At 43.4% G+C, this 24557-nt stretch overlaps 1 protein-coding gene across 5 annotated transcripts in view; it reads left to right on the plus strand.

Moving 5' to 3' along the window:
• The window catches only part of LOC129711330 (interleukin-6 receptor subunit beta-like), a 61427-nt gene that overhangs the window by 33093 nt on the left and 3777 nt on the right, over positions 1-24557 (plus strand). For 4 of the 5 annotated variants that reach the window (XM_055658914.1, XM_055658915.1, XM_055658910.1 and 1 more), the window contains 10 exons: positions 4084-4241; positions 6648-6801; positions 7718-7800; positions 12072-12276; positions 14025-14210; positions 17316-17417; positions 19852-19998; positions 21393-21533; positions 23563-23659; positions 24159-24554. In XM_055658914.1, coding sequence (XP_055514889.1) covers positions 4084-4241; positions 6648-6801; positions 7718-7800; positions 12072-12276; positions 14025-14210; positions 17316-17417; positions 19852-19998; positions 21393-21533; positions 23563-23659; positions 24159-24336 — 1451 coding nt within the window. In that variant the 3' untranslated portion in view covers positions 24337-24554. Of the gene's footprint in view, positions 1-4083; positions 4242-6647; positions 6802-7717; positions 7801-12071; positions 12277-14024; positions 14211-17315; positions 17418-19851; positions 19999-21392; positions 21534-23562; positions 23660-24158; positions 24555-24557 lie in introns of those variants that run through there. The other variant, XM_055658912.1, reaches the window with a different exon arrangement.

The raw sequence follows: 24557 nt of genomic DNA on the forward strand, positions 1-24557 counted from the left end.
AAATAATCACTGTTAGCCACTTTTATAACTTGCCTGAATAATTGTTCATATTAAAATTTTAATCTTCAAACTAACAGATTTTGTCAATAAAGAATATATTGGTAAAATAAACTGTTCATGCACCATTGTGATATGATTAGTTCCCTTATATTTCCAAAACTATTTTATTAGAAGTGATTCTTCAGCATCCGATAGTTGCAGGTTTTATCATCTGTGTCGCTGCCTTGGAGTTTTCTGCCGATGAACCTGCAGTAAACTGATAAATATTGACCTGCTGCATAGTTACTGGTTCACCAAATAGTTGATTGGGACTAAAACGGAGTTGACAACTCAGCGGGAACATTGAGTTCTAGTGATCTTCTAGTGATCTTTACTAGGCAAACATTGGGTTTAAATACCTTCTGCTGTTACAACTGAGCTCTGCTGTTTACTGCAAGATGATATATACTCATTTTATCATTTTTAAATGACCTGTTCAAAATGATGTCCTGTTTTTGCCCTATATTGTTTTATTTATTGAGCTTTTTTGACTTAATATATTATCTGTTGAGCACTGTGTTTACAAACCAGTTGTGCTGATGCTGCAAGTAAGGATTTCGTTGATATCTTAGAATAATGGGGAGGTCACTTAGAATAAAGGGGAGGTCATTTAAGACTGAGGTGAGAAAAAAAAAATTTAACCCAGAGAGTTGTGAATTTATGGAATTCCCTGCCACAGAGGGCAGTAGAGGTCAAATCACTGGATGGATGGAAGAGAGAGTTAGACAGAGCTCTAGGGGCTAGTGGAGTCGAGGGATATGGGGAGAAGGCAGGCACGGGTTATTGATAGGGGACGATCAGCCATGATCACAATGAATGGCAGTGCTGGCTCGAAGGGCTGAAGGGCCTCCTCCTGCACCTATTTTCTATGTTTCTATGATCGACACAAAGTGCTGGAGTAATTCAGTGGGTCAGGCAGCATCTTTGGAGTAAAAGGGTAAGTGACGTTTCGGGTTGGTACCCTTCTTTAGACTGAAAGTAACTAAATTTTAATTTTTCCCTTTCTCCTGACTCTCAGCCTGAAGAAGGGTTTCGACCCGAAATGTCACATATTCCTTTTCTCCAGAGATGCTGCCTGACCCGCTGAGTTACTCCAGGATTTAGTGTCAAAACTTCCATTGTTCAGTTTCGGGATAGATGACAATAAAACACTCTTGACTTGAAGTTACAGCCTAAATATTTGCTTTTATTATTGATATATTTGATGTGTGTCTTTGCTGCTGGCAAAGCTGATATTTAATGTCATCCCTTGAGAAAATGACAATGAACTGTCTTGTGTAACCATTGCAAACCTTGTGTCATAGAGTCATACAGCATGGAAACGGGCCATTTGGCCCAACTTGCCCATACCGGCCAACGTGTCCCACCTGCCTGTGCTTGGTCCATATCCCTCTAAATCTGTCCTATCCCTGTACCTGTTTAACTGTTTCTTAAAGATTGAGTTGTCCCTGCCTCAACTACCTTCTCTGACAGCTTGTTCCATACACCCATCACCCTTTATGTCAAAACGTTACCCCACAGATTAAATATTTTCCCCTTCACCTTAAACCTATGTCCTCTGGTCCTCGATTCAAGAGTGTGCATCTACCCGACCTATTCCTTTCATGATTTTGTACACCTCCATAAGACCACCTCTCATCCTCCTGTGCTCCAAGGAATAGAGTCCCAGCCTACTCAACCTCTCCCTATAATTCAGACCCTCTAGTCCTGGCAACATCCTCGTAAATTGTCTCTGTACCTATTGTGATGGTAAACACTGCTGGGTGGCGGGTTCCGGTATTTTTAATCCATTGATGAAGAAGGGATGTGAGTATACCGTGTAGGAAGCAACTGTGGATGCTGGTGTACACTGAAGATAGACACGAAATGCTGGAGTAACACAATGGGTTAGGCAGTATCACTGGAGAAAAGGAACAGGTGATGTTTTGAGATTAAAGAAGGATTTCAACCAAATACGTCAACTAATATCAGTATACTTCCAAGTCAGGGTATTATGTGACTGGCAGGGAAGCTTGCAGGCAATGACACACCCATGTTCACTCAGGGGAAATGGCTTTGGAGCGCTGTACCCAAATTTGCATCTTCTCCAGTTACTCAATAATTCTGTGATGGGCAGCACAAGGGCATACTGGTAGAGCTAGTCGTCCCACACTTCACATCCTTGTATCCCTGTCGTTAGCACACCTTCCCCAGCTAACAATGGGCCATTATGGACTCCGCCCTTCCTGAGGTCATCTGTTGCCAGCTCTGGCTTGTTCTGGCCTTCTCTTAGAAGGGTTCCGACTTGAAACGTCACCTATTTGTTAAGACCTAAGACGTACAGAATAGTAAGTTAACTGCGTTCGGTGAATTGTCACCAGAGTGCAGGATAGAGACAAAGATACTAGAGCGGAGCAAGATAGACCTGCAAAATCCAATGGGCTGATGTGTAGTGAGCAATGGAGCGTAACTTCCGCCATTTCAGTAAACCCGACCCGACTTCAGTTATGCCTCTCGCAGTGTAATCAGTGTTGTGGGACACACACACACACAAACACACACACACACACACACACACACACACACACACACACACACACACACACACACACACACACACACACACACACACACACACACACACACACACACACACACCCTCACACACACACACACACACACACACACACACACACACACGTGTCATGGCAGGTATTGGAAAAAGTACGGAAAAGGTAATGGGGAAATAATATAAAGGGAATCGATGTTTGACAAAAAAAAAGATCTAGAGCGGAGACGGAAGCCGGTAACGGAAATTGCTCTAAAGATTACCCATGACGTACTACAGCTTTTTCGTCGAGTGGACTATCTTGCTCCACTATAGTATCTTTGGATAGAACTAATGTACAGGTGATGACTGGTTGGCAGGGACTCAGTGGGCCAAAGGTTTCCATACTGTATCGCTTAACACTATATTGAGTTTCACAATCCATTTAATGGTTTATGCTTTAAGATTAATGACCCCATGTAAGTGGACTACAGTGAGACTATGAAGCAATCGATTAAACACTCGAAGAACGTCAATTATCTTCCTGGTTGGAAGAGTAGTGTCGCTATTAAACCTGAGTGAGTTTAGGCGAGTGTTAATCAATCTCTCTTTAAGGACACAGTAATGAGTGTGAATTTAGTGAATCTAAATTGCATTTTACCTCAAAGCAAATGTGTTCTTCTTTTATCTTAGGATAACGTGTCGGATAGAACTGAGCAACGGGCCATTTAACCCAATTAGTCTATACTAGTAAATAGAACCATAATGATGGAAACAGGCCATTAGGCCCATCACATTCATGCTGACCAGAAGGCAAACATCTGTATTAATCCCTCATCCATCACGGGCACTCTCTAACTTGCGTAAGGGTTATGTTCCGTGAATCCTTGCATAAGTCCGATTTTACACGTTGGAATCACTATCCCCATTCCCTACACAAAATAACTCATTGAGCCTGACGAAGGGTCTGGACCTGAAATGGCGCCTGACCATGTTCCCCAGAGTTGCTGCGTGGCCCACGGATTTACTGCAGAACTCTGTGTCCGTCTCTGATAGTATCATCTGTCTGGCTGCGTCCAAGGCACTTTCTCTGCTGTGTGGCCTTCTGGGTAAAGACCGCCGCCATTGCTGACTTACTTCCGATGTATACTGGAGTGATCGTACAGTGCTGTGGAAATTACAACCTGCCTTGATTGCACCAATGACTGAGTACAGAATTGTTTATGTAAGAGCGAGTTTACATAAGCTGCCTACTGCGTGAGTCGGGAAGCGTCTGCACTGCCCTTGTAGCTTTCTATGCCCATATGATGCAAAGTGCTTGATATGACCCATCTCAAAAGCTGTCATTAACTCTGCTTCTGCCACCCTCCCAAGCAGTGTGTTCCAGGTACCCACCACTCTGTGAAAAAGATCCTCCTCTGGATAACCCACTGGATCTCTTAATCTACCCTACCTTACCCTAAATCCAAATGGGGACTAAAATCAAATAATTAATGTGTTTTTTTTAAATCCCACAGTAAAATTCAGAGCTCCTCGAATAATTGAGGTGACACCGGATGCTGAGCAAAATGGCTGCTTAATTGGTCAATGGATGATGCCCTTTGAGATGACTGATCATACCACAGTGGCTTTTGAGATCCGGTACAAGGAACTTGACGATGAAAGATGGATCCAGGTGATTTTTCTAAATTTAACAGTGCAAAATTTTAATTGTTCAAATTAGAACTGCATTCCAGGTCCCAAATTAATTACGAAATTTAATGTAATTGTGCATTTCTTAACAATGTATTAATAAGTGTAAAGGTGCTTAGTCTGACACACTGTAACCTTTACTAAAGCATTTATTAAAGCACATGGTACACACGTCCCAGCACTGGCTGCATCCAGCCTACAGGCATACCGGGACCAAAAATGGGAGGAAGCAAGGGGAGGATATCATAGTTATACTGATATGATGGGGCGTGTTAATGGTGATGAGGTAGCTACATTATAGGTTGCATGCATAAACCATCTACATCCTTTCCCATACAACCTTCCCCACCCGAAAGAAGAGGAGGCGGAACGGGAACAGGAACAGGTGGGAGGGAAAAGGCAGGCGGGGACCCCAGCTGGAAAGGAGAGCTGGGAGACACAGGTGAACCAGGTGAAACAGAAGGGGTAGAATGAACAGGAGTCGGAGAGAGAGAGGGACTCGCAGGGGGCGAGCGGACCGGAGAGGGGAAACCGGGAAGAGCAGAGGAAGGAAGCCGAGGTACGCGAACCGAACGTGGCATGCAGCGGGCAGAGGGAAAGTTATTGGAGGGGGGCTCAACAGGCGACGGAGGAGAATAAGGAACAGCAGGAGGTGGTTTTGGCTCGTTGACCGCCAACAGGTGCTGGCGAATTGCTAATTTACTTGCATTTAGATCATTCAGCCAAACACGGATTTGCTCTCCAGTCTAATGTTTCACGACGTGACCTTTTTGTGACATCAGAATCATTTTAAACAACCACAGAAGTGTAGAATTTCATGAGGTGAAGGACGTAACGCATGGTATTATTACATAGCTGGAGTGCCAATTAACACATTTTAAGTGGTCAAATTAGTCTTAACACATTTGATTAAACTGAATACAAGTTAACTCTAATGTGATGAATTATGTGCATGTTCTTAAAATAAAATGCAGCTCAAAACCATGAAAATGAAAACCAAAATGCATGCAAATGAATGGAACTGTTTTCCAAAATGGATTGTAATAGAGGTGCCACAGTGTGATGCAGTTAGCATTAGTGACTGGAAATACATTTCCATGGAAATGTGTTTTTCATATGGCTATTGGACACAAAGTGCTGGAGTATCTCAGCAGGTCAGGCAGCATCCCTGCTGGGCATGGATAGGTGACATTTGGAGTTGGGACATTTTGGTCAAAATGGCATGGTGGCACAGTGGTAGAGTTGCTGCCTTACAGCACCAAGGACCTGGGTTACTGGTCTCAATCCTGGCTACTGGTGCCGTCTGTACGGAGTTTGTACGTTCTCCCCGCGACTTGCGTGAGTTTTCTCTGAGAACTTTGGTTTTCTCCCACACTCCAAAGACGTACAGGTTTGTAGGTTAATTGGATTGGTATAAATGTAAATAATTGACCCTAGTGTGTGTAGGATAGTGTTAGTGTGTGGGGATTGCTGGCCAGTGCGGACTTAGTGGGCCGAAGGGCCTGTTTCCATGCTGTATCTCTAAACATAAGTAAACGAGATGAAAAATAAGAGTCCCGACCCAAAATGTGGTGGTGTTTCCGATGGTGGGGAAGAGATTTATAGGCGACAGGATGATCTATTGATCTGTTGGCAAGATGAGCAGCACAGTTTCAAATTAAATTTAATTCTGATAAACGTGAGGTGATGTACTTTGAGAGGACAAGTAATTGTAGGACATTCACAATGAATGGTAAATCTTTAGGTAGTATACATTTTAAAAAAAAAACAGGGACGTGTGGGTCCTTTAAGAAAGAACTGCAGATGCTGGAAAAATCGAAGGAGACAAAAATGCTGGAGGAACTCAGCGGGTGAGGCAGCAGCTATGGAGAGAAGGAATAGGTGATGTTTCGGGTTGAGACCCTTCGGTTGCCTATTCCTTCACTCCATTGATGCTGCCTCACCCACTGAGTTCTTCCAGCATTTTTTATCTCCCTGGGATGTGTGGATCGGTCAGTTAATTGCCATTTAAATTGCCCCTAGTGTGTAGGTTAGTGAGAGAATCTGGGAAGAGTTGTAGAAAATGTGGGAAGATTAAGAAATTGAGTTAATGTCATAGTGTTTGATAAAGAACATGGGATTGAAGGGCCAGAGAACCTGTCCCCTATGATAGATCTCTCTGATTTAACTTCTGTAACAGAATTGGAATTTTGTAATGAAGTTGCGTAAGTGAAAGTTGTATCCTCCTTCCACTATTTTAATCCTATGGCACTGCCAAGAACCACAAGCCAGTGTAAATTGTTGTAGCCAGTAACTGCACTGTAGAATCCAAGTTATTGTGAACTCTTAAGTATTTTTACAGCAATGCCTGCTTTATTCAAATAACGTTTTTTGTTTTCATGCCACCCAGGTTGCTTTAACAATGATAAATAGTACTTTCTTCAGACTATGCCATCTCTTGCCTTACACTGAGTACCAGATGAAAATTCGCTGTAAGCAGAAAACTGAGACCAGTCCATGGAGTGACTGGAGCAATGAGAAGACCGGCATTACAGCAGAGTCTGGTGCGTGTCAACATGGTCCAAGCTACTGCAGTTATATAGAGTCATACAGTGTGGAAACAGGCCCTTCGACCCAACTTGCCCACACCAACCAACATGTCCCCTCTACACTAGTACCACCTGCTTGCGTTTGGCCCACATCCCTCTAAACCTGTCCTATCCATGTACCTGCCTAAAGGTGTCTTAAACGTTGCGATAGTACCTGCCTCGACTATCTCCTCTGGCAGCTCGTTACATACACACACCACCCCTTATGTGAAACGGTTACCCCTCAGGTTCCTATTAAATCTTTTCCCCATCTCACCTTAAACCAATGTCCTCTGGTTCTCGATTGTCCTACTCTGGGCAAGAAACTCTGTGCATCTACCTGTCCAATAATTTTGTACAGATCTATAAGATCACCCCTAATCCTCCTCAGCTCCAAGGAATAGAGTCCGAGCCTGCTCAACCTCTCCCTGCAGCTCATGCCCTGATGTTCTGGCAACATTCTCGTAAATCGTCTCTGCACCCTTTCCTGCTTGACAACATCTTTCCAACCACATCGTACTCGGAACTGAACACATTTCTGTTCCCTTCCTTTAGCAAATGATGCAATATATATTCATTTTTATTTTGGACTTTTTGACCTGATAAGAGAGGAACAGAGACTTGATAAAGGACAATCATCTTGATTTACATTTCCATTCTGCACTGCTGCGACAATCTTCCCCTTGATTTCCAATTATTCACGTTAAAATGTGTTTAAAACATTTGGTCAATGTGCCACATTTTTTTCCTATAACCTTTTTACAATGCAATTTACTGTCTCAGCTTTCAAATAATTCCATAATGTGAGGAACTCTGACTAATTTCACTGTACTCCAGAGTTTTATTTTGTTACTGTGTTGTGATTAACTTGCACTCTCTTTTTTGATATTAGTTCCAACTCAAAAACTACAACTTTGGAGAAGTATCGAGACTCCGAATGCAGAAGGAATACGCAGGGTGCACCTAATGTGGAAGGTATGCTTTAATATAGGTATGCTTCCATAGAGTGGATGTGGAGAGGATGCTTCCACGAGTGGGAGAGTTTAGGACTAGAGGTCATAGCCTCAGAATTAAAGGACATTCCTTTGGGAAGGAGATGAGGAGGAATTTCTTTCATCACAGTGTGGTGAATTTATGGCATTCTTTGCCACAGAAGGTATGGAGGCGTAGTCAATGGATGTGTTTAAGGCAGAGATAGATAGATTCTTCCGAAGATAGACACAAAAAGCTGGGGTAACTCAGTGGGACACTCGGCATCTCTGGAGATAAGGAATGAGTGACGTTTCGGGTCGAGACCCTTCAGATACCGGATAAAGTGTATAATCCTTAGAGTATGATGACGTCCAATAAAGTCCAATTGAGATTGTCCAAGGGTCTCCAAGAGTATCCAAGGATGGTTCAGTTGCCTGATAACGGCCAGGAAGTAATTGTCCCTGAATCTGGAGGTATGAGCTTTCAAACTTCTGTATCTCTTGCATGACGTGGGAGGGGAGAAGAGGGAGTGACTGGGGTGCGACTGGTCCTTGACTATGCTGGTGGCATTATAGCCGAGGTAATGTGGTATGATAATGCCGCTGAACTCGCGCAAGAAGGTTGCGTTCCAGTGGAACTTCAGTGAACTTCAATGGAACTAAAGGTGTACAGAGGAGTACAACAGGCTACCCCAATTTACTAAGATCAAATTCCTCCCTCACCAAGCTAACATCTGAAATATGAAAATAAATGTTAATTTATAATAAATTGTCCCAAAATTAGATATTTCATTGAGTTAGTGTCATACAGAATGCAAACAGGCCCTTTGGCCCATCTCATCATGCAGAGTAGACCTGATGGGTCAAATGACCTTATTCTGCTCCCAAGAATTTATGAACCTATGACCAAGATCTTCAGCTAAGCTAGACCATTCTTCCTACACATGGATAGATTCTTGATTAGTATGGGTGTCAGGGGTTATGGGGAGAAGGCAGGAGAATGGGGATAGGAGGGAGAGATAGATCAGCCATGATTGCATGACGGAGTGTTGATGGGCCGAATGGCCTAATTCTGCTTCTATCATTTATGAACTTATAAACATATTCTATCAAATGAATGAGGAAGTTAGAATTTCTGCCAGTGGCATTACTGGAACTTCTGTAGTCTTCAGATTGATGCTGTGACTTGACATCAACAAATTTAATGCACGTCCTGAAGATAATGTGACAAACTGCTCTTAATGTAGAATTCTTGACATTTCAACGTAAGTTTTACGTCAGACCAAAAACTGGGCTTTGATTTTTCATGAGGCAACAAGATATAGCAAATTAAATTATTCTTGCAAGAAAGTATATCATTTAATTAATTGTCCCCTTTCACTGTGTTCCTAATGTTGCCGCATGGGCAGTAACACTTGCTCGCAATTGTTATTTTTGGCCACAGTACTGTGGAGGTTATGTTACTTGGTCTTGGTATCCAGGCATCTGGACATTGCAGACATGAATTTAAAGGCCTCCATGGCAGCTGAGGTATTTATGAACTTAAATAAAATATATAAAGTCACTATGATTAATGATCGCAAAACCACTTGACTGAGTTACTAAAGATCTGCAGCGAAGGAATAATGGTTATTTTTGCAATTTCTGTCATAAGACTTTAGATTTCAGAGGTACAGCGTGGAAAAAGGGCCTTCGACCCACCGAGTCGCAACCAACCAGCTAGGGAATTGAGTATAGAAGTTGGGACATTACAATTGTATCAGACGTTGGTGAGGCTGTACACTAGCACTAATCCTATGGACTAGGGACAATTTACATTTTTTTTAACCGAAGCCAATTAACCTACAAACCTGTACGTCTTTGGAAAGTGGGAGGGAACCAGAGCTTCCGGAGAAAACCCACGCAGTCACAGGGAGAACGTACAAACTCCGTACAGACAGCACCCGTAGTCAGGATCGAACCCAGGTCTCTGGCGCTGTGAGGCTGTATGACACGAATCCCATTTACATTGATAGGAAATCACAGTGAATGATAGGGCTTTGGGAAGTGTTGTAGAGCAGAGGTATCCTGAAGTGCAAAGAAGGGTCTCGACCCGAAACATCACCCATTCCTTCTCTCCAGAGATGCTGCCTGTCCAGCTGAGTTACTCCAGCATTTTGTGTCTACCAAAAGGGTGGTTAAGAAGGCTTTTTGCATGCTGGCCTTCATCAGTTAGGGAATTGAATATAGAAGTTGGGGACATTACAATTGTATCAGACGTTGGTGAGGCTGCACTTGGAATATTGGGTTCAGTTTTGGACATCCTGCAATAGGAAAGATGCCATTAAGCTGGAAAGGGCACAGAAAACATTTAGGATTAAGCTGCTCGGACTCAAGGGCCTGAGTTATAGGGAGGGATTGGGCAGACTCAGACTTGATTTCTTGGAGTGCAGGAGGGGTGACCTCACAGAGGTATATAAAATCAGGAGAGGAATATATAGGTGAATGAGTCTTTTTCCCAGGGAAAGAGAATCAAGAACTTGAAGTCAAGGGTTTAAGATGATAGGGGAAATATTTAATATGAACAAGAGGGGAAACTCTGTCACAGAGTGGGTGGTGGCTATCTGTAACGAGCTGCCAGAGGAAGTTATTGTGTTCAGTTCTGGGCACCATGTTATAGGAATGATATTGTCAAACTTGAAAGGATTCAGAAAAGATTTACAAGGATGTTGCCAGGATCAGAGGGTCAGAGCTATAGGGAGAGGTTGAGTAGGCTGGGTCTCTATTCCTTGGAGTGCAGGAGGATGAGGGGTGATCTTATAGAGGTGTACAAAACCATGAGAGGAACAGATCGGGTAGATGCACAGAGTCGCTTGCCTGGAGTAGGGGAATCGAAGACCAGAAGGCATAGGTTCAAGGTGAAGGGGAATAGATTTAATAGGAATCCGAGGGGTAATTTTTTCCGCACAAAGGGTGGTGGGTGTATGGAACAAGCTGGCAGAGGAGGTAGTTGAGGCTGGGACTATCCGATCATTTAAGAAACAGTTGAACAGGTACATGCACAGGACAAGTTTGGAAGCGATATGCACAAGCACCAGCACCAGCAGGTGGGACTAGTGTAGCTAGGACATGTTGGCTGGGGGCAAGTTGAGCCGAAGGACTTGTTTCCACAATGTATCACTCTATGACTCTAAGTGGTCAAGGCATGTACAATAACAACATTTAAAAGGCATTTGGACTCGGCTGGATTACTGCAATGCATTGTATGTGGGGGTTAGTGGGTCCTCCATCGCCCGTCTCCAGATGGTACAGAATGCAGCTGTACGTCTTTTAACTGGCACACGTAAACATAAGCACATTTCGCACATTTTAGCCTCACTCCACTGGTTGCCTATTCAGTTTAGGATCCATTTTAAAATTATTTTATTTGCTTTTAAATTCCTGAATGGTCTTGCCCCGCCCTACCTATCTGAGCTTCTACACCCTTATACACCCGCCCGCTCTCTCAGGTCAGATAATCAGCTGCTCCTGAGTGGGCCTAAAACTAAGCTGAAGCTCAGAGGGGACCGTGCCTTTGCTGTGTCGGCACCCAAATTATGGAACGATCTGCCTCTCCACATTAAACAGGCCTCTTCTCTGTCTGTTTTTAAATCACTCCTTAAAACCCGTCTCTTCTCCGTGGCCTTTGATACCCAGTAAGATGTCGACTTTATTTATTTACTTGATTTAATTTCTTATTTTTTGATTGCTTTTATTCCGTGGCTATTATTTTTACTCATGTTTTATGTCTTTTAATTTATTGTTGTATTTCATATGTAATTTTTGCGCCTCATGTGAGCTGTTATGGTGTCTGTTTATGATGTCTTGTTTATTCTTCTGTACAGCACTTTGGTCAACATTGGCTGTTTTAAAGTGCTTAACAAATAAAGTTGGATTGGATTGGATAGAAAGGGTTTAGCGAATATGGGGCCAAATGCAGGCAAAAGGGACGGTTTGATTTTAATCAATGTGGTCTTTGCACTGACTGGGTGCACTGTACCTCGACACACGTGACAATAAGCTAAACCAAATACCAGAACTTCAACAGCAGCATAGCATTGTTAGTGTTCACAAAGAGACCCTTTAACTATTGGTACTTTGACCAGACCTATAAGAGTAATCTCATTGCCCACCTGTTCTTCCTCCATATCTTGCATATTTTAGGTAACGTCTAAGATTGCTAAATTCGTATTTATTGAGCTCCTCCTCTCATCTGCTTGATGTCATTAAATCGGCACATTAATGTTTTTCACACAGCCACTGAAAAAAACTGCAGCGAATGGAGAGATTTTGGGCTACAGGGTCTGGCTGCATAAACCGGAGCTGCGAGTGCACAACGCTTCAATCTCAGAGCGATTCATCCATTTGCCAGATGGCAACTACAGAATCCAAGTGTCCGCCTACAATTCAGTGGGGGAATCTCCAAAGGCTGACATCGTCATTCCATCATCGAAAAATCTAGGTAATGCTAACTGCATGCTTTTCACAAAATAATCCACTCATTATTGGTTAGGTTATTGAGCAGGGCTGCAACAGATATGTTGCAGCCCTGTTGCAACATGTTGGCCTTCATAACAAGAGGAGTTGAGTATTGGAGCAAATAGGTCCTTCTGCAGTTGTACAGGGCCCTAGTGAGACCACACCTGGAGTATTGTGTGCCATTTTGGTCTCCAAATTTGAGGAAGGACATTGTTGCTATTGAGGGAGTGCAGTGTAGGTTCACGAGGTTAATTCCCGGGATGGCAGGACTGTCATATGTTGAGAGAATGGAGTGGCTGGGCTTGTATACTCTGGAATATAGAAAGATGAGAGGGAATCTTATTGAAACATATAAGGTTATTAAGGGTTTGGACATGCCAGACGCAGAAAACATGTTCCCGATGTTGGGGGAGTCCGGAACCAGGGATCACAGTTTAAGAATAAGGGGTAAGCCATTTAGAACGGGGATGAGGAAAAACCTTTTCACACAGAGGGTTGTGAATCTGTGGAATTCTCTGCCTCAGAAGGCAATGGAGGCCAATTCTCTGTATGCTTTCAAGAGAGAGTTGGATAGAGCTCTTAAAGATACCAGAGTATACCAGATATAGGGAAAAGGCAGGAAGGGAGTATTGAGTGTGGATGATCAGCCATGATCACAGTGAATGGCAGTGCTGGCTCGAAAGGCCGAATGGCCTACTCCTGCACCTATTGTCTATTGTGTACATTTGATATGTTATTGCTGGATAATTAAATCGATGAGGATAAACAGCGGAACGGTTGATGGGTGTAGATGCAACAAAATAATGAGCTTATTCTGATATTTGATTCTTGCAATGAGCAAATAAAGTGCAGAGAGATGTACTTTCCTGCAACAGTTGTAACTTTTATCAATAGATTTGTTTAGTCAAATATTCCCAGGTTAACAATGAAAATTGATAATGACTCTTTCGGTATTTTTTTCCCCCTCTGAGATACTAGAAGATATTTGGTAATTGAAGCTAACAATAAGGGTACTTTATCAAACAAAAGTAAAAAACATTCTTACTGTGACTTTCTACGCTAAGTGTCTATCTTTGGCTGTGATCTGTTTTCGCTGGAGCAAAGGAGGCTGAGGGTTTACAATAGAGATTTATAAAATCTTAAGGTGCATAGATAGGAAATATAGTCTCAATCTTATTACCAGGAGACGCAAAGGTCCAAGGAGAGGGAAAAGATTTAAAGAGGATCTGAGTGGCAATAAATAAGGAGAAAGTGCAAATTTCAGGAGTAAAGTCATTAAACTGAAGTCCTTGGTAACTTTTTTGTTTAGTTTTCAGTTTAGAGATACATCGCGGAAACAGGCCTTTCACCGAGTCTGCACCAACTGGCGATCCCCGCACATGAACACTATCCCACACACACACGAGGGACAATTTATATTCATACCAAGCCAAGTAACATACAAACCTGTATGTCTTTGGAGTGTGGGAGAAAACTGAAGATTTCGGAAAAAATTCATGCGGTCATGGGGAGATCGTACAAATGCCGTACAGAGAGCAGTTGTAGTCAGGATGGAACCCGGGTCTTTGGCGCCGTAAGGCAGCAACTCTACCGCTAGAGTTAAAGTAAAATCTGATTCCAACTAGAAGAATGTAGCGATATCCATTGTTAATTGAAGAAAGAAAATGACCTTCCTGAAAAAGATGTGTCACCTTCCTAAGGTAAAATAATCACTTTGACCTTCTCTGGCAGGGTTACCATCAATGTCCCACATTCTTGCTTTTTCCAATGGAAACAACAGCATTCTGGTGCAATGGGAACCTCCCAATGTGCCAACAACTGGTTACGTGGTCGAATGGTGTGCAGTGTCTGTGAAAATTGCCTGCAGTATCAGCTGGCAAAATGTCGCTGCCAACGTTACAGAAGTAACCATCCAAGGTATGTAACTGAACATTGTAGTTGGCCCTCCAGCACTTTGTTTTTGCCTCAGGATTCCAGTATCTGCACTCAAAGGTGGTCACAAAGTTCTGGATTGTAATAAAACCCCATTAATAGTGCCCATCAGGAGAGGAAATCTGCTATTCTTACCTGGTCTCCAAGTGACTCCAGATTTATTTGCTTTCCCCTTCCTTACTACATATTCGACGTGCAAATTAACCTTTTTGGGAATCCTGTATCAGCACTCCCGTCCCTTTGCCCCTCGGAATTCTGAATTCTCTTCCCATTTAGAAAATAGTCTACGCCTTTATTCCCAAAACAGAAGAATGAAATGGTATTTAACTCTCCCCACTTCCATTAGTGCTTCGTTCTTCACTGCCATTCAATAGGATTGTGGATGATCGTTTACCTCAGCTCCTTTTCCTGCACTTAATTGATGTCCCTTGATTCACCTGTCCATGTTCTCCAGAGTTGCTGCCTGACTTGCTGAGTTAAGGGCCTGTCCCACCAGCATGCGACTGCATGCAGCGAGCGCAACCAAACGTGGTGGCTTGAGGCGTACGGCCTCGCGGGGCTGGTCCCACTTCCAACCGCGGAGCCGTCTGGAGTTGAGCGGGGCTGGCCCTGACATCATACTCACCAATCAGCTGGGCAGGAGGCGGGCCGACTGAATTTGGACGTCGCACGGCGTCGGGCGGTTACGTCATCACGCAACGGCACGCCGGGCAGTAAAGTCATCGCACAACGCCACGTGCTAACGTCGTCGAGACGCTGCGCACGCCGTCGAGGCGCTGCGTACGGCCTCAATGCGGCTGCGGGCTGACAGGCCGGTGCCGGGCAGGATTTTTGGACTGTCAGTTTTTCGGAGCCCCGCGTGATGTCGGGACCAGCTCCGCACAACTCCATACGGCTGCGCCGATCGAAGTGGGACCGGCCCCGCGAGGCCGTACGGCTCAAGCGACCACATTAGGTCCCGCTCGCCGTATGCAGTCGCATGCTGGTGGGAGAGGCCCTTTACTCGGCACTTTGTGTTCTTTTGAGCAGATGGGGCCCACGTCTGGCCCAATTTAAGTGTGTACTTTTGATCATTATAAAAATAAAGGATTGTGTGGGAAAACAAAGCATGGAAATATTTTCGCAAGAAATGGAATAAAGGTCCATATCTGTACAAACAGATATTTCCTTTCAATTTTGGAAACTTAAAGTTGACTCAAATCCAAAAGTAACGTTGGAAACCATTTGACTTTTCTAGGGAAAATTTCTAAAAGCAATAAATCTGCCGAATCTCCCGATTTTGTTTTGATTATCATTGTGCTCATGGATGCTTCCCCTTAAGCTGAATCTTTGGATTGATGCAGGAGAAAGGGGATAATTAAGGTGCCATAAAGCAGTTTGATTTAATTTAGATAAAATACCTTGTCAAGATCGGTAGAAACGGTTTAGAGATATACGAGTCAAACTCGGGCAAAACAGGACCTGTTTTCATCTTGAATGTCTCTATGACTTTAAAATGAAAACATTACACTGTCCAAGTCAAAATTTTACTGTCATATATCCCAAACGGAACAATGAAATTCTTACTTGCAGCAGCTCAACTCTGTAAACACAATAATAAATAACAAAACTGTTCTGTATATTAAAAAAAACAAACAAGCAATAATAGTACAAAAATTGGATTGAATATCAATTTACATTTTGTAGGATTATTGTTGATTGGGCACAACCTGTTTTCATGCAAGCGATTAACAAAAAAATGTTCATTGTTGCAGGCTTGTGGTTTTATAAAAACTGACCTGGCAACTTAACCTCCACATAGTTAGTGCCAAGATTTCTAATTTAAAATACTGATGACCAATCTACATTAAAAAAAATGAAAATATTGAAAGTATTCAGCAAGATCAAAATGATATGAAGACTTAAGCCTCTGTCCCACGATGCGAATTTACCCAAGAGCTCTCCTGAGTTAAAAAAAAAAATCAAACTCGTGGTACTTCATCACGAGTATTTTTTCACACTGTGGCAAAAACTTAACGAGTTTCACGAACTTACCGTGTACCTGCTGTTAGTGTTATGAGCCGCTACGAGACGTCCACGAGCTCCAACGTACCCGCAACGTACATTCTACGTAATTACCACAAGTTTGATTTTTTTTTTTAACTCGGGAGAGCTCTTGGGTGAACTCTCATCGTGGGACAGGGCCTTAACCAACCCTCTCTAAATATTCCCCTGAGAGTAAAATACTGAAGGATTATTAGACGGAGAAGCAAGAAGCTGCAGGTGCTGAACTCTTGAGAAAAGCACAAAGTGTTTTGGACTGACATATGATGAAAGAATGGGTCAACTGAGCATGTATTCACTGGAATTTAGAAGGATAAGAGGGGATCTTATAGAAACATATAAAATTCTTAAAGGATTGGACAGGCTAGATGCAGGAAAAATGTTCCCCATGTGTGGAGCCCAGAACTAGGGATCACGGTTTAAAAATATGGGTTAGGCCATTTAGAACTGAGATGAGGAAAAACATTTTCACCCTGAGAGTTGTGAATCTGTGGAATTCTCTGCCGCAGAAGGCAGTGGAGGCCAATTCACTGGATGTTTTCAAGAGAGAGATTTTGCTCCTAAGGCTAAAGGAATCATGGGGATATAGGGATAAAGCAGGAACTGGGTACTGATTTTGGATGATCAGCCATGATCATATTGAATGATGGTGCTAGCTTGAAGGGCAGAATGGCCTACTCCAGCTCCTATTTCCTATGTTTCTAAGAAGGCTTTAGCTTTTCGGGCTAACGGAATCAAGGGATATGGGGGGAAAAAAACAGGAACGGGGTACTGATTTTGGAAGATCAGCCATGATCATATTGAATGGTGGTGCTGGCTCAAAGGGGCAAATGGCCTACTCCTGCACCTATTCTCTACGTTTCTATGAGTTCGAGCAACTCAGCGGGTCGGGCAGCATCTGTGGAAGGGAATAGACAAATGACGTATCGGGTCGGGACCCTTCTTCAGGATTTATTAGATGACGAGAAGACCTATTGTCTAGGTATCTATGTACCTAAATGTCTTTGTTAGAGCAATACTGAAGTGGTGTGAATTGTTCTTCTCCAGATACCATTGAGCCAATACAGCTGTACAACATTTCAGTTTACCCTATTTGTGAAGACCTGCCAGGCTTTCCTTCATCCACTCAGGCATACTCAAAAGAAGGTGGTAAGTACTATGAATGACATCTGCTAGCTTGCTCAATGGATTTAAAGGGAATGAATTTGCTACTAGGTATCATACACCAAGGAAGATCTGATGGATTATAAAGGAATCCAGCTTGTGCAGTTCTTTTAGGCGGATAGAAGCAATGAGAGCTATGATGCTGGTGATTATTCACCTCTCTGCCTTGCAGACACATCATTTATGAAGGAAGTTGTAGAGTTACGCAGCACAGGAACAGTCCTTTTGACCCACCGCACACAGTGCAGGGCTTTGGGGAATGTTGTAGAGCAGTGGGGTCCAGGAGTACAGGTACATCGTTTGTTGAAAGTGGCATCACAGGTGGTCAACAAGCATTTTTGGCACATTGACCTTCATCAGTCAGAATATTGAGTATAGAAGTTGTGAGGTCATGTTGCAGTTGTATGTGACGTTGGTGGGGCTACATTCAGGGTATCGCGTTCAGCTGTGGGCACCGTGTTGCAGAGAAGCTCTTGTCAAGCTGGAGAGGGTACAGAGAAGATTTACAAGGATGTTGCCAGGACTCGAGAGCCTGAGCTACAGGGAGAGGTTGAGGGGTGTTCTTATAGAAATGTACAAAATCAGGAGAGGAATAGATTGGGTAGATGCACAGAGTTTCTTGTCCAGAGTAGGGTAAACGAGAACCTAATGACATGGGTTTAAGGTGAAAGGGGAAAGATTTAATAGGAACGTTATACTTATAAAGCTCAACTAAACACAGTTTAAATTAAATTAATTCTGTACTTTTCATACTGAAACTGCCCCAGTTATTAGTGGCGTAGTTGATATCCACCACTACTATAAACCTACAACTCTCGCATCATTCTATAATTTGGTTACATAACTGTTTGACTACCTTTTTTTTTTAAATCAAAAAAAAGTATTCAATTATTAAAAAATAGTATTTACAATACAATAAAACAAACCAGAACCCGCCATCATAATACAACACAAACAAATATCCAAAATAAACTACTATACAACTATGTTACAATCCTAATTGAGGATGCATTCAATCCCCTGCGGTGCCCAGCGGTCCCGAAACTCCCCCAGGGTGCCCGTGGACCTTTCTAACCCCACCCGGACGCACTGTTTGACTACCTTGTGCTGACTGTTAGAAGGCCCGTACTGTACCCTCAGCAAAGTGCTCATACCATGATAATAAAGCGATCCTAAGACCATAAGACACAGGAGCTGAATCAGGCCATTCAGCCCATCGAGACCACTCCGCCATTCGATCATGGCTGATCTAATTTTCCCTCTCAGCCCCATTTCCTGCCTTCTCCCTGTAACCTTTGACACCTTTGACAATCAGTAATCTATTGACCTCCACTGTAAAATACTCAATGTTATTACCTGCACAGCCGTCTGTGGCAATTAATTCCACAGATTCAACCTGCTCTGGCTAAAAATAAAATCCTCCTTATCTCCATTCTAAAGGTACATCCTTTTATTCTGAGGCTGTGCCTTATGATTTCAGACTCTCCCGATACTGGAAACATCCTTTCCACGTTCACTCTCTCTACTAGGCTCTGATCGCCTCATTTCAGTCCTTAGGTTCTACGCATCTGGCCTCTAGTGTAGAGCCTTCTAAGATACCCTCACTCGTTAGTGCGGTATTGGACTACTTAATTAATTTTGCATCTCCCCCTTCTCTGTTGCAATCCCCGTATCATGTCCAAAGATTCTATACTCTTGAATGTTGAGTTGCCAATCTGCCATTTTAACAATATTGTATTTCTTTGTGTTTAACAGGGAGATCAATATGTCTTTAGGTGTTACGTTAGGAGGTATGGGACAGTGGAGAAAGGGCACTGAATTACAATCTCAGCCATAATCTTCTTGAATGGCAAAGCAAGAACAAAGGGTCAAACAAGCTTGCTCCTTATGTTCTTGTGTTGTCAATGCCCATTTGGAGAAGGTAAAGTCTTTGACATTACCCAACATGGGTGAAGAAGGAAAAAATAAAAGAAATTAACACAAGTTGGAAGGAAAAATATTTTTGTACTGAACATACAAGGGACTCTATCTATAGTCATAGGTAGTCATACAGTGTGGAAACAGGCCATTTGGTCCAACTTGCCCACATCAACCAACATGTCCCATCTACACTTGTTCCACCTGTTTGCACTTGGCCCATATCCCTCTAAACCTATCCTATCCAGAAGTACCTGTCCAAATGCTTGTTAAACATTGCAATAGTACCTGCTCTGTGAAGTGTTGGTTCACAAAAAAAGAGTGCTGAATGAACTCAATGGGTCAGGCAACATCTCTAAAGGACATGAATAGGCAACCTTTCAATGTGGACCTTTCTTCTGATTGGTTGTAGTGTTGAGGGAGGGGTGGAGGAAGCTGGAAGAGGGGGGGGGGAGATTACAAGATCCTGTTATCTCACACATTAGTGTCATTATCATCACAGCTCCAAGGCGCAGTCCAGAGATCCGGTCCAAACAGATCTGGAAGACCAAAGTTCACTTCGAATGGAAGGAGCTTCCAATTGATGATCGGAATGGCTTCATCAGGAATTACACAATACTGTATAAGAATAGGAATGGCAAGCTGAAATGTAAGTAAAATCAGTGAGTAAGGAAGTTCAGTTAGTTGTGGTTGTAGTTGAAGTTAGTTAGTTATTATTGTTATGGGATACATTTGGACAGGAATAATGGGCTGACTCTTGAGGTAGAAGGGTTGTATAATGAGCAACATTTACAAATATACTAATTGGAATATAGGAGAATAAGAGGAAATCTGATATGAACACGTAACATTTTGGGGGACATTGAGAAAACTGAGGATTTTCCGCCATGGGAGAATTTATTCAAGGTCAGGATAAATAGATTTCTGATCAACAGGGAAGATGAGGGTATCAGGAACAGGTGGGAAAGGAGAGCTTAAGCTTGAAAAGGCATTTGGTCAGCTATGTGGCTTGGAAGGATTCAGAGGGTGATGGACCAAATGGGATGGCATGGTGGCGCAGTGGTAGAGTTGCTGTCTTACAGCGCCAGAGACCTGGGTTTGATCCTGACGATGGCTGCTGTCTGCATTCTGCCCTGTGACCGTGTGGGTTTTCTCCAGGGGCTCCGGTTTCCTCCTACACTCAAAAGACAAGGTTTGTAGGTTACTTGGCTTTGAAATAACAGTAAATTGTCCCCTGTACGGGCCGAGTGCGGAGCAGGCCATATTTCCGTGCTGTATCTCGAAAGTATCTCTAAAGTATAACAACTAATCTAGAGGGGTTTAAGTTTATTAATGTTACATGCACCAAGATACAGTGAAAAGCTTTTGTTGCATGCTATCCAACCAAATTAGATAATCCTATACAGGAATGCAATCAAGCCAAACACAAGTAAAACGGGTAATGTGATGAGAAAAGTATGCCAACTTGGTCAACATGGACAAGGTGGGCCAAAGGGCCTGTTCACGTGCTAAATAGCTTTGATGCTCAAGATGCAAAGATCAAATTGGACATATGGTCATAAGGTCATAAGTGATAGGAGTAGAATTAGGCCATTCGGCCCATCAAATCTACTCGCCATTCAATCATGGCTGATCTATCTCTCCCTCCTAACCCCGTTCTCCTGCCTTCTCCCCATAACCTCTGACACCCGTACTAATCAAGAACCTATCTATCTCTGCCATTAAAATATCCACTGACTTGGCCCCCACAGCCTTCTGTGGTAATGAAGTCCACAGATTCACCACCCTCTGACCAAAGACATTTCTCCTCATCTCCTTCCTAAAAGAACGTCCTTTAATTCTGAGGCTGTGTTATTGAATTGGGTGATGGCCTGAGGGCTGTATGGCCTTTTCCTGCTCTTTTTTTCTTGCATTGCTGTGTTACGCCATCTGAAACTGTTGTTATTGCTGTCTCTTACACGTTTAATCAAAGACTCTTGCGCTGAAGAACCAGTTGCTCGAGTGTCAGGTTTAATGCATGAATTTGGTCTTTCTGCTCCTCAGCTGTGGTCATCAATAGCTCTGAGCACAACTGCATCCTTACTGACCTGTTGCCAAACATGGAGTATGACGTGACCATTGTGGCCTCGACAGATGCAGGCAGTGCTACCGGCTACAACCTGGCCATTACCACCAAGATGATTGGTAAGAATTATAACATGGGTTTTCAGATCCACCATTTGGCAAAGTGTAAATGAAATCATTTACCATGGAAGACAAAGTGCTGGAGTAACTCAGCTGGTCAGACAGCACCTTTAGTTTAGTTTAGAGATACAGCGCAGAAACGGGCCCTTCGCCCCACCGAGTTCACGCCGACTGGTGATCCCCGTACACCAGCACTATCCGACACACTAGGTAGGGACACTTAAGTCAGAGGGTGGTGAATCTGTGCAATTCTTTGCCACAGAAGGCTGTGGAGGCCAAGTCAGTGGATATTTTTAAGCCAGAGATAGATAGATTCTTGATTAGTACAGGTGTCAGAGGTTATGGGGAGAAGGCAGGAGAATGGGGTTAGGAGGGAGAGATAGACCAGCCATGATTGAATGGCAGAGTAGACTTGACGGGCCGAATGGCCTAATTCTACTCCTATCACTTATGACACTTTACAATTTTTACCAAAGCCAATGAACCTACAGATTTGTACGTCTTTGAAGTGTGGGAGGAAATCTGAGCACTTGTGGAAAACCAACGCTGTGATGAGGAGAACGTACTAACTCTGTACAGACGGCACCCATAGTCAGGATTGAACCCAGTTCTCTGGTGCTGTAAGGCAGCAACTCTACCGCTGCGCCACCTTGCTGCCCATCTGGAGAACGTAGATATGTGATGGGTTTGGGTTAAAACCCTCCCACAGACTGATTTGGGGTTGGGACAGGGGAGTGAAGGAAAGACAGCTGGAAGAGAGGAGGAGGCAATACAAAGCCTGTCAGGTGATCGGCCAACAAAGGTGAGGAGGGTTCAACAAAGGATACAGACAGAAGGTGTGAGACAAAAGGATTGAAGAATTATGAATTGTGAAGCTAGAGGAAGGACAATAGGTGGTGGGGGGGGGGACAAACTGCTGCGAGTCCGATTTCTAAATAATTTACCCCGTAAACAGGACACAGCATAAAACATCTTTGTAGATGCAAGAAACTGCAGATCCTGGAATCTTGAGTAAGACAACTAAAGTGCCGGAGGAAGTCAGCGGGCCAGGCAGCATCTGCAGAGGGAATGGACAGACAACATGTTGGGTCGGGACTGTTCTTCAGACTGATGGAGTGGAGGGAAAAGAGGGGTGGGGCAAAGCCTGGTAAGTGATAGGTGGATACAGTTGAGAGGGAGTGATTGGCAAAAGGTGAAAATAGTGGGAAAAGCTAGAGCTGGAGGTAACCAGCACTTACTGGTTGACCCACTGAGTTACTCCAGCACTTTGTGGCTTTTTTTACACTGAAATGGCTGTTCAGTTCAAAAGCAATTGTGCAAAGGGGATAAATGTTGGACTTGCATGTACTGTATTACCTGTACATAGGTACAGTGAAAGTCAAACAACAATCGTTCTACACATTGACACAATCATAGCCAAGTACAAGTGCATAGGAATAGTAGATTACACTGTATAATTCCAGTCTAAAGTTGTTAAAAATGTGGAGTCTTAACTTGGTTTGTGTCGACACCCTTCTTCAGACTGAGAGTCAGGGGAGAAGGAGTCTAGAGATATGGATGGGGTAAGGTGTGAAAACGACAGATCAAAGCAGACGATGATAAGGAAACATAAAATGGTTCATTGTTAGCTGGTGGGGAGGCTACAAGGAGGCACACAATCAGTGTTGAATTCTCTGCCTCAGAGGGTGGTGGAGGCTGGTTCTCTGGATACTTTCAAGAGAGAGCTGGATAGGGCTCTTAAAGATAGTGGGGTCAGGGGATATGGGGAGAAGGCAGGAACGGGGTACTGATTGGGGATGATCCGCCATGATCACATTGAATGGCGATGTTAGCTCGAAGGGCCGAATGGCCTACTCCTGCACCTATTGTCTATAGTCTATTATCTAAACAATTCATAAAGACTCGTTGTCCTGGCGGCAGCACCGGATCGGAGTTGCAGGAGTTGGCATGGCCTGGATTATGAAATGTTGAGTTTTTTTTTTACATCTGTGAGTTTCTTGTTCACAAATGCTCCATTTCCAATTATCAGATGACGGAGAAGTGGAACTGTTCCTGATGTGCATCTTCCTGTTCTCTCTGTTTCTGACCCTGGCTTTAATTGGGACCTGCATCTACCAACGGCAAAGGTATGGGGTAGCGGTCCGCTTTGACCCAAAACCAATATTTGAAATGGAGATAGATTCAAAATGCTGGAGTAACTCAGTGGGACAGGCAGCATCTCTGGAGAGGAGGAATGGGTGACGTTTTGGGTCAACACCCTTCCTCAGAGTGAAAGTCAGGGGAGAGGGAGTCTAGAGGTTTGGATGGGGTAAGGTGTGAAAACAACAGATCAAAGCAGACGATGATAAGGAAACATAGAATGGTTCATTGTTAGTTGGTGGGGTACAATCCAGTAAATTACATCAGAAGGAATGAAACTAGTGGGAGGACTCGTGTGGGGGGGTGGGGGGGGGGGGGGGGGGGGGGGGGGGGGGGGGGTGGAGAGAGAGGGAAAGCAAGGGTCACTTGATGTTAGGAAAATCAATATTAACAGAGCACTGGCTGACATGGGAACATCAGCAAACATGCTTGTGGTATACACCAAGCAGCATTCTCATCCTCCACATTTGCCTCTTCAATCCACAGAATTAAGAAACACATCTGGCCCAACATCCCAGACGCTGCAAATAGCACCCTCGCTCACTGGATGCCAAAAACATTATGGCAGGTAATTGCCTATCTTTATTTACTCATCCAACAGAAAAGATTCTACCGCATGGTCGAAGGAAGAGTGTGCAAACTCCACACAGACAGTAGTCCGTAAGTTCTTGGAGCAGAATTCGGCCCATTAAATCATGGCTGATCGATCTTTCCCTCTCAAGCCCATTCTCCTGCCTTCCCCCATAACCCCTGACACCCTTACTAATCAAGAATCTATCAATCTCCGCATTAAATTTATCCATTGATTTGGCCTCCAAAGTAATCTGTTGCAATGAATTTCACAGATTCACCAACCTCTGACTAAATACATTTCTCCTCATCTCC

This window comes from Leucoraja erinacea, chromosome 29 (genome assembly GCF_028641065.1).
Source record: "Leucoraja erinacea ecotype New England chromosome 29, Leri_hhj_1, whole genome shotgun sequence".
Lineage (NCBI taxonomy): Eukaryota > Metazoa > Chordata > Chondrichthyes > Rajiformes > Rajidae > Leucoraja > Leucoraja erinaceus.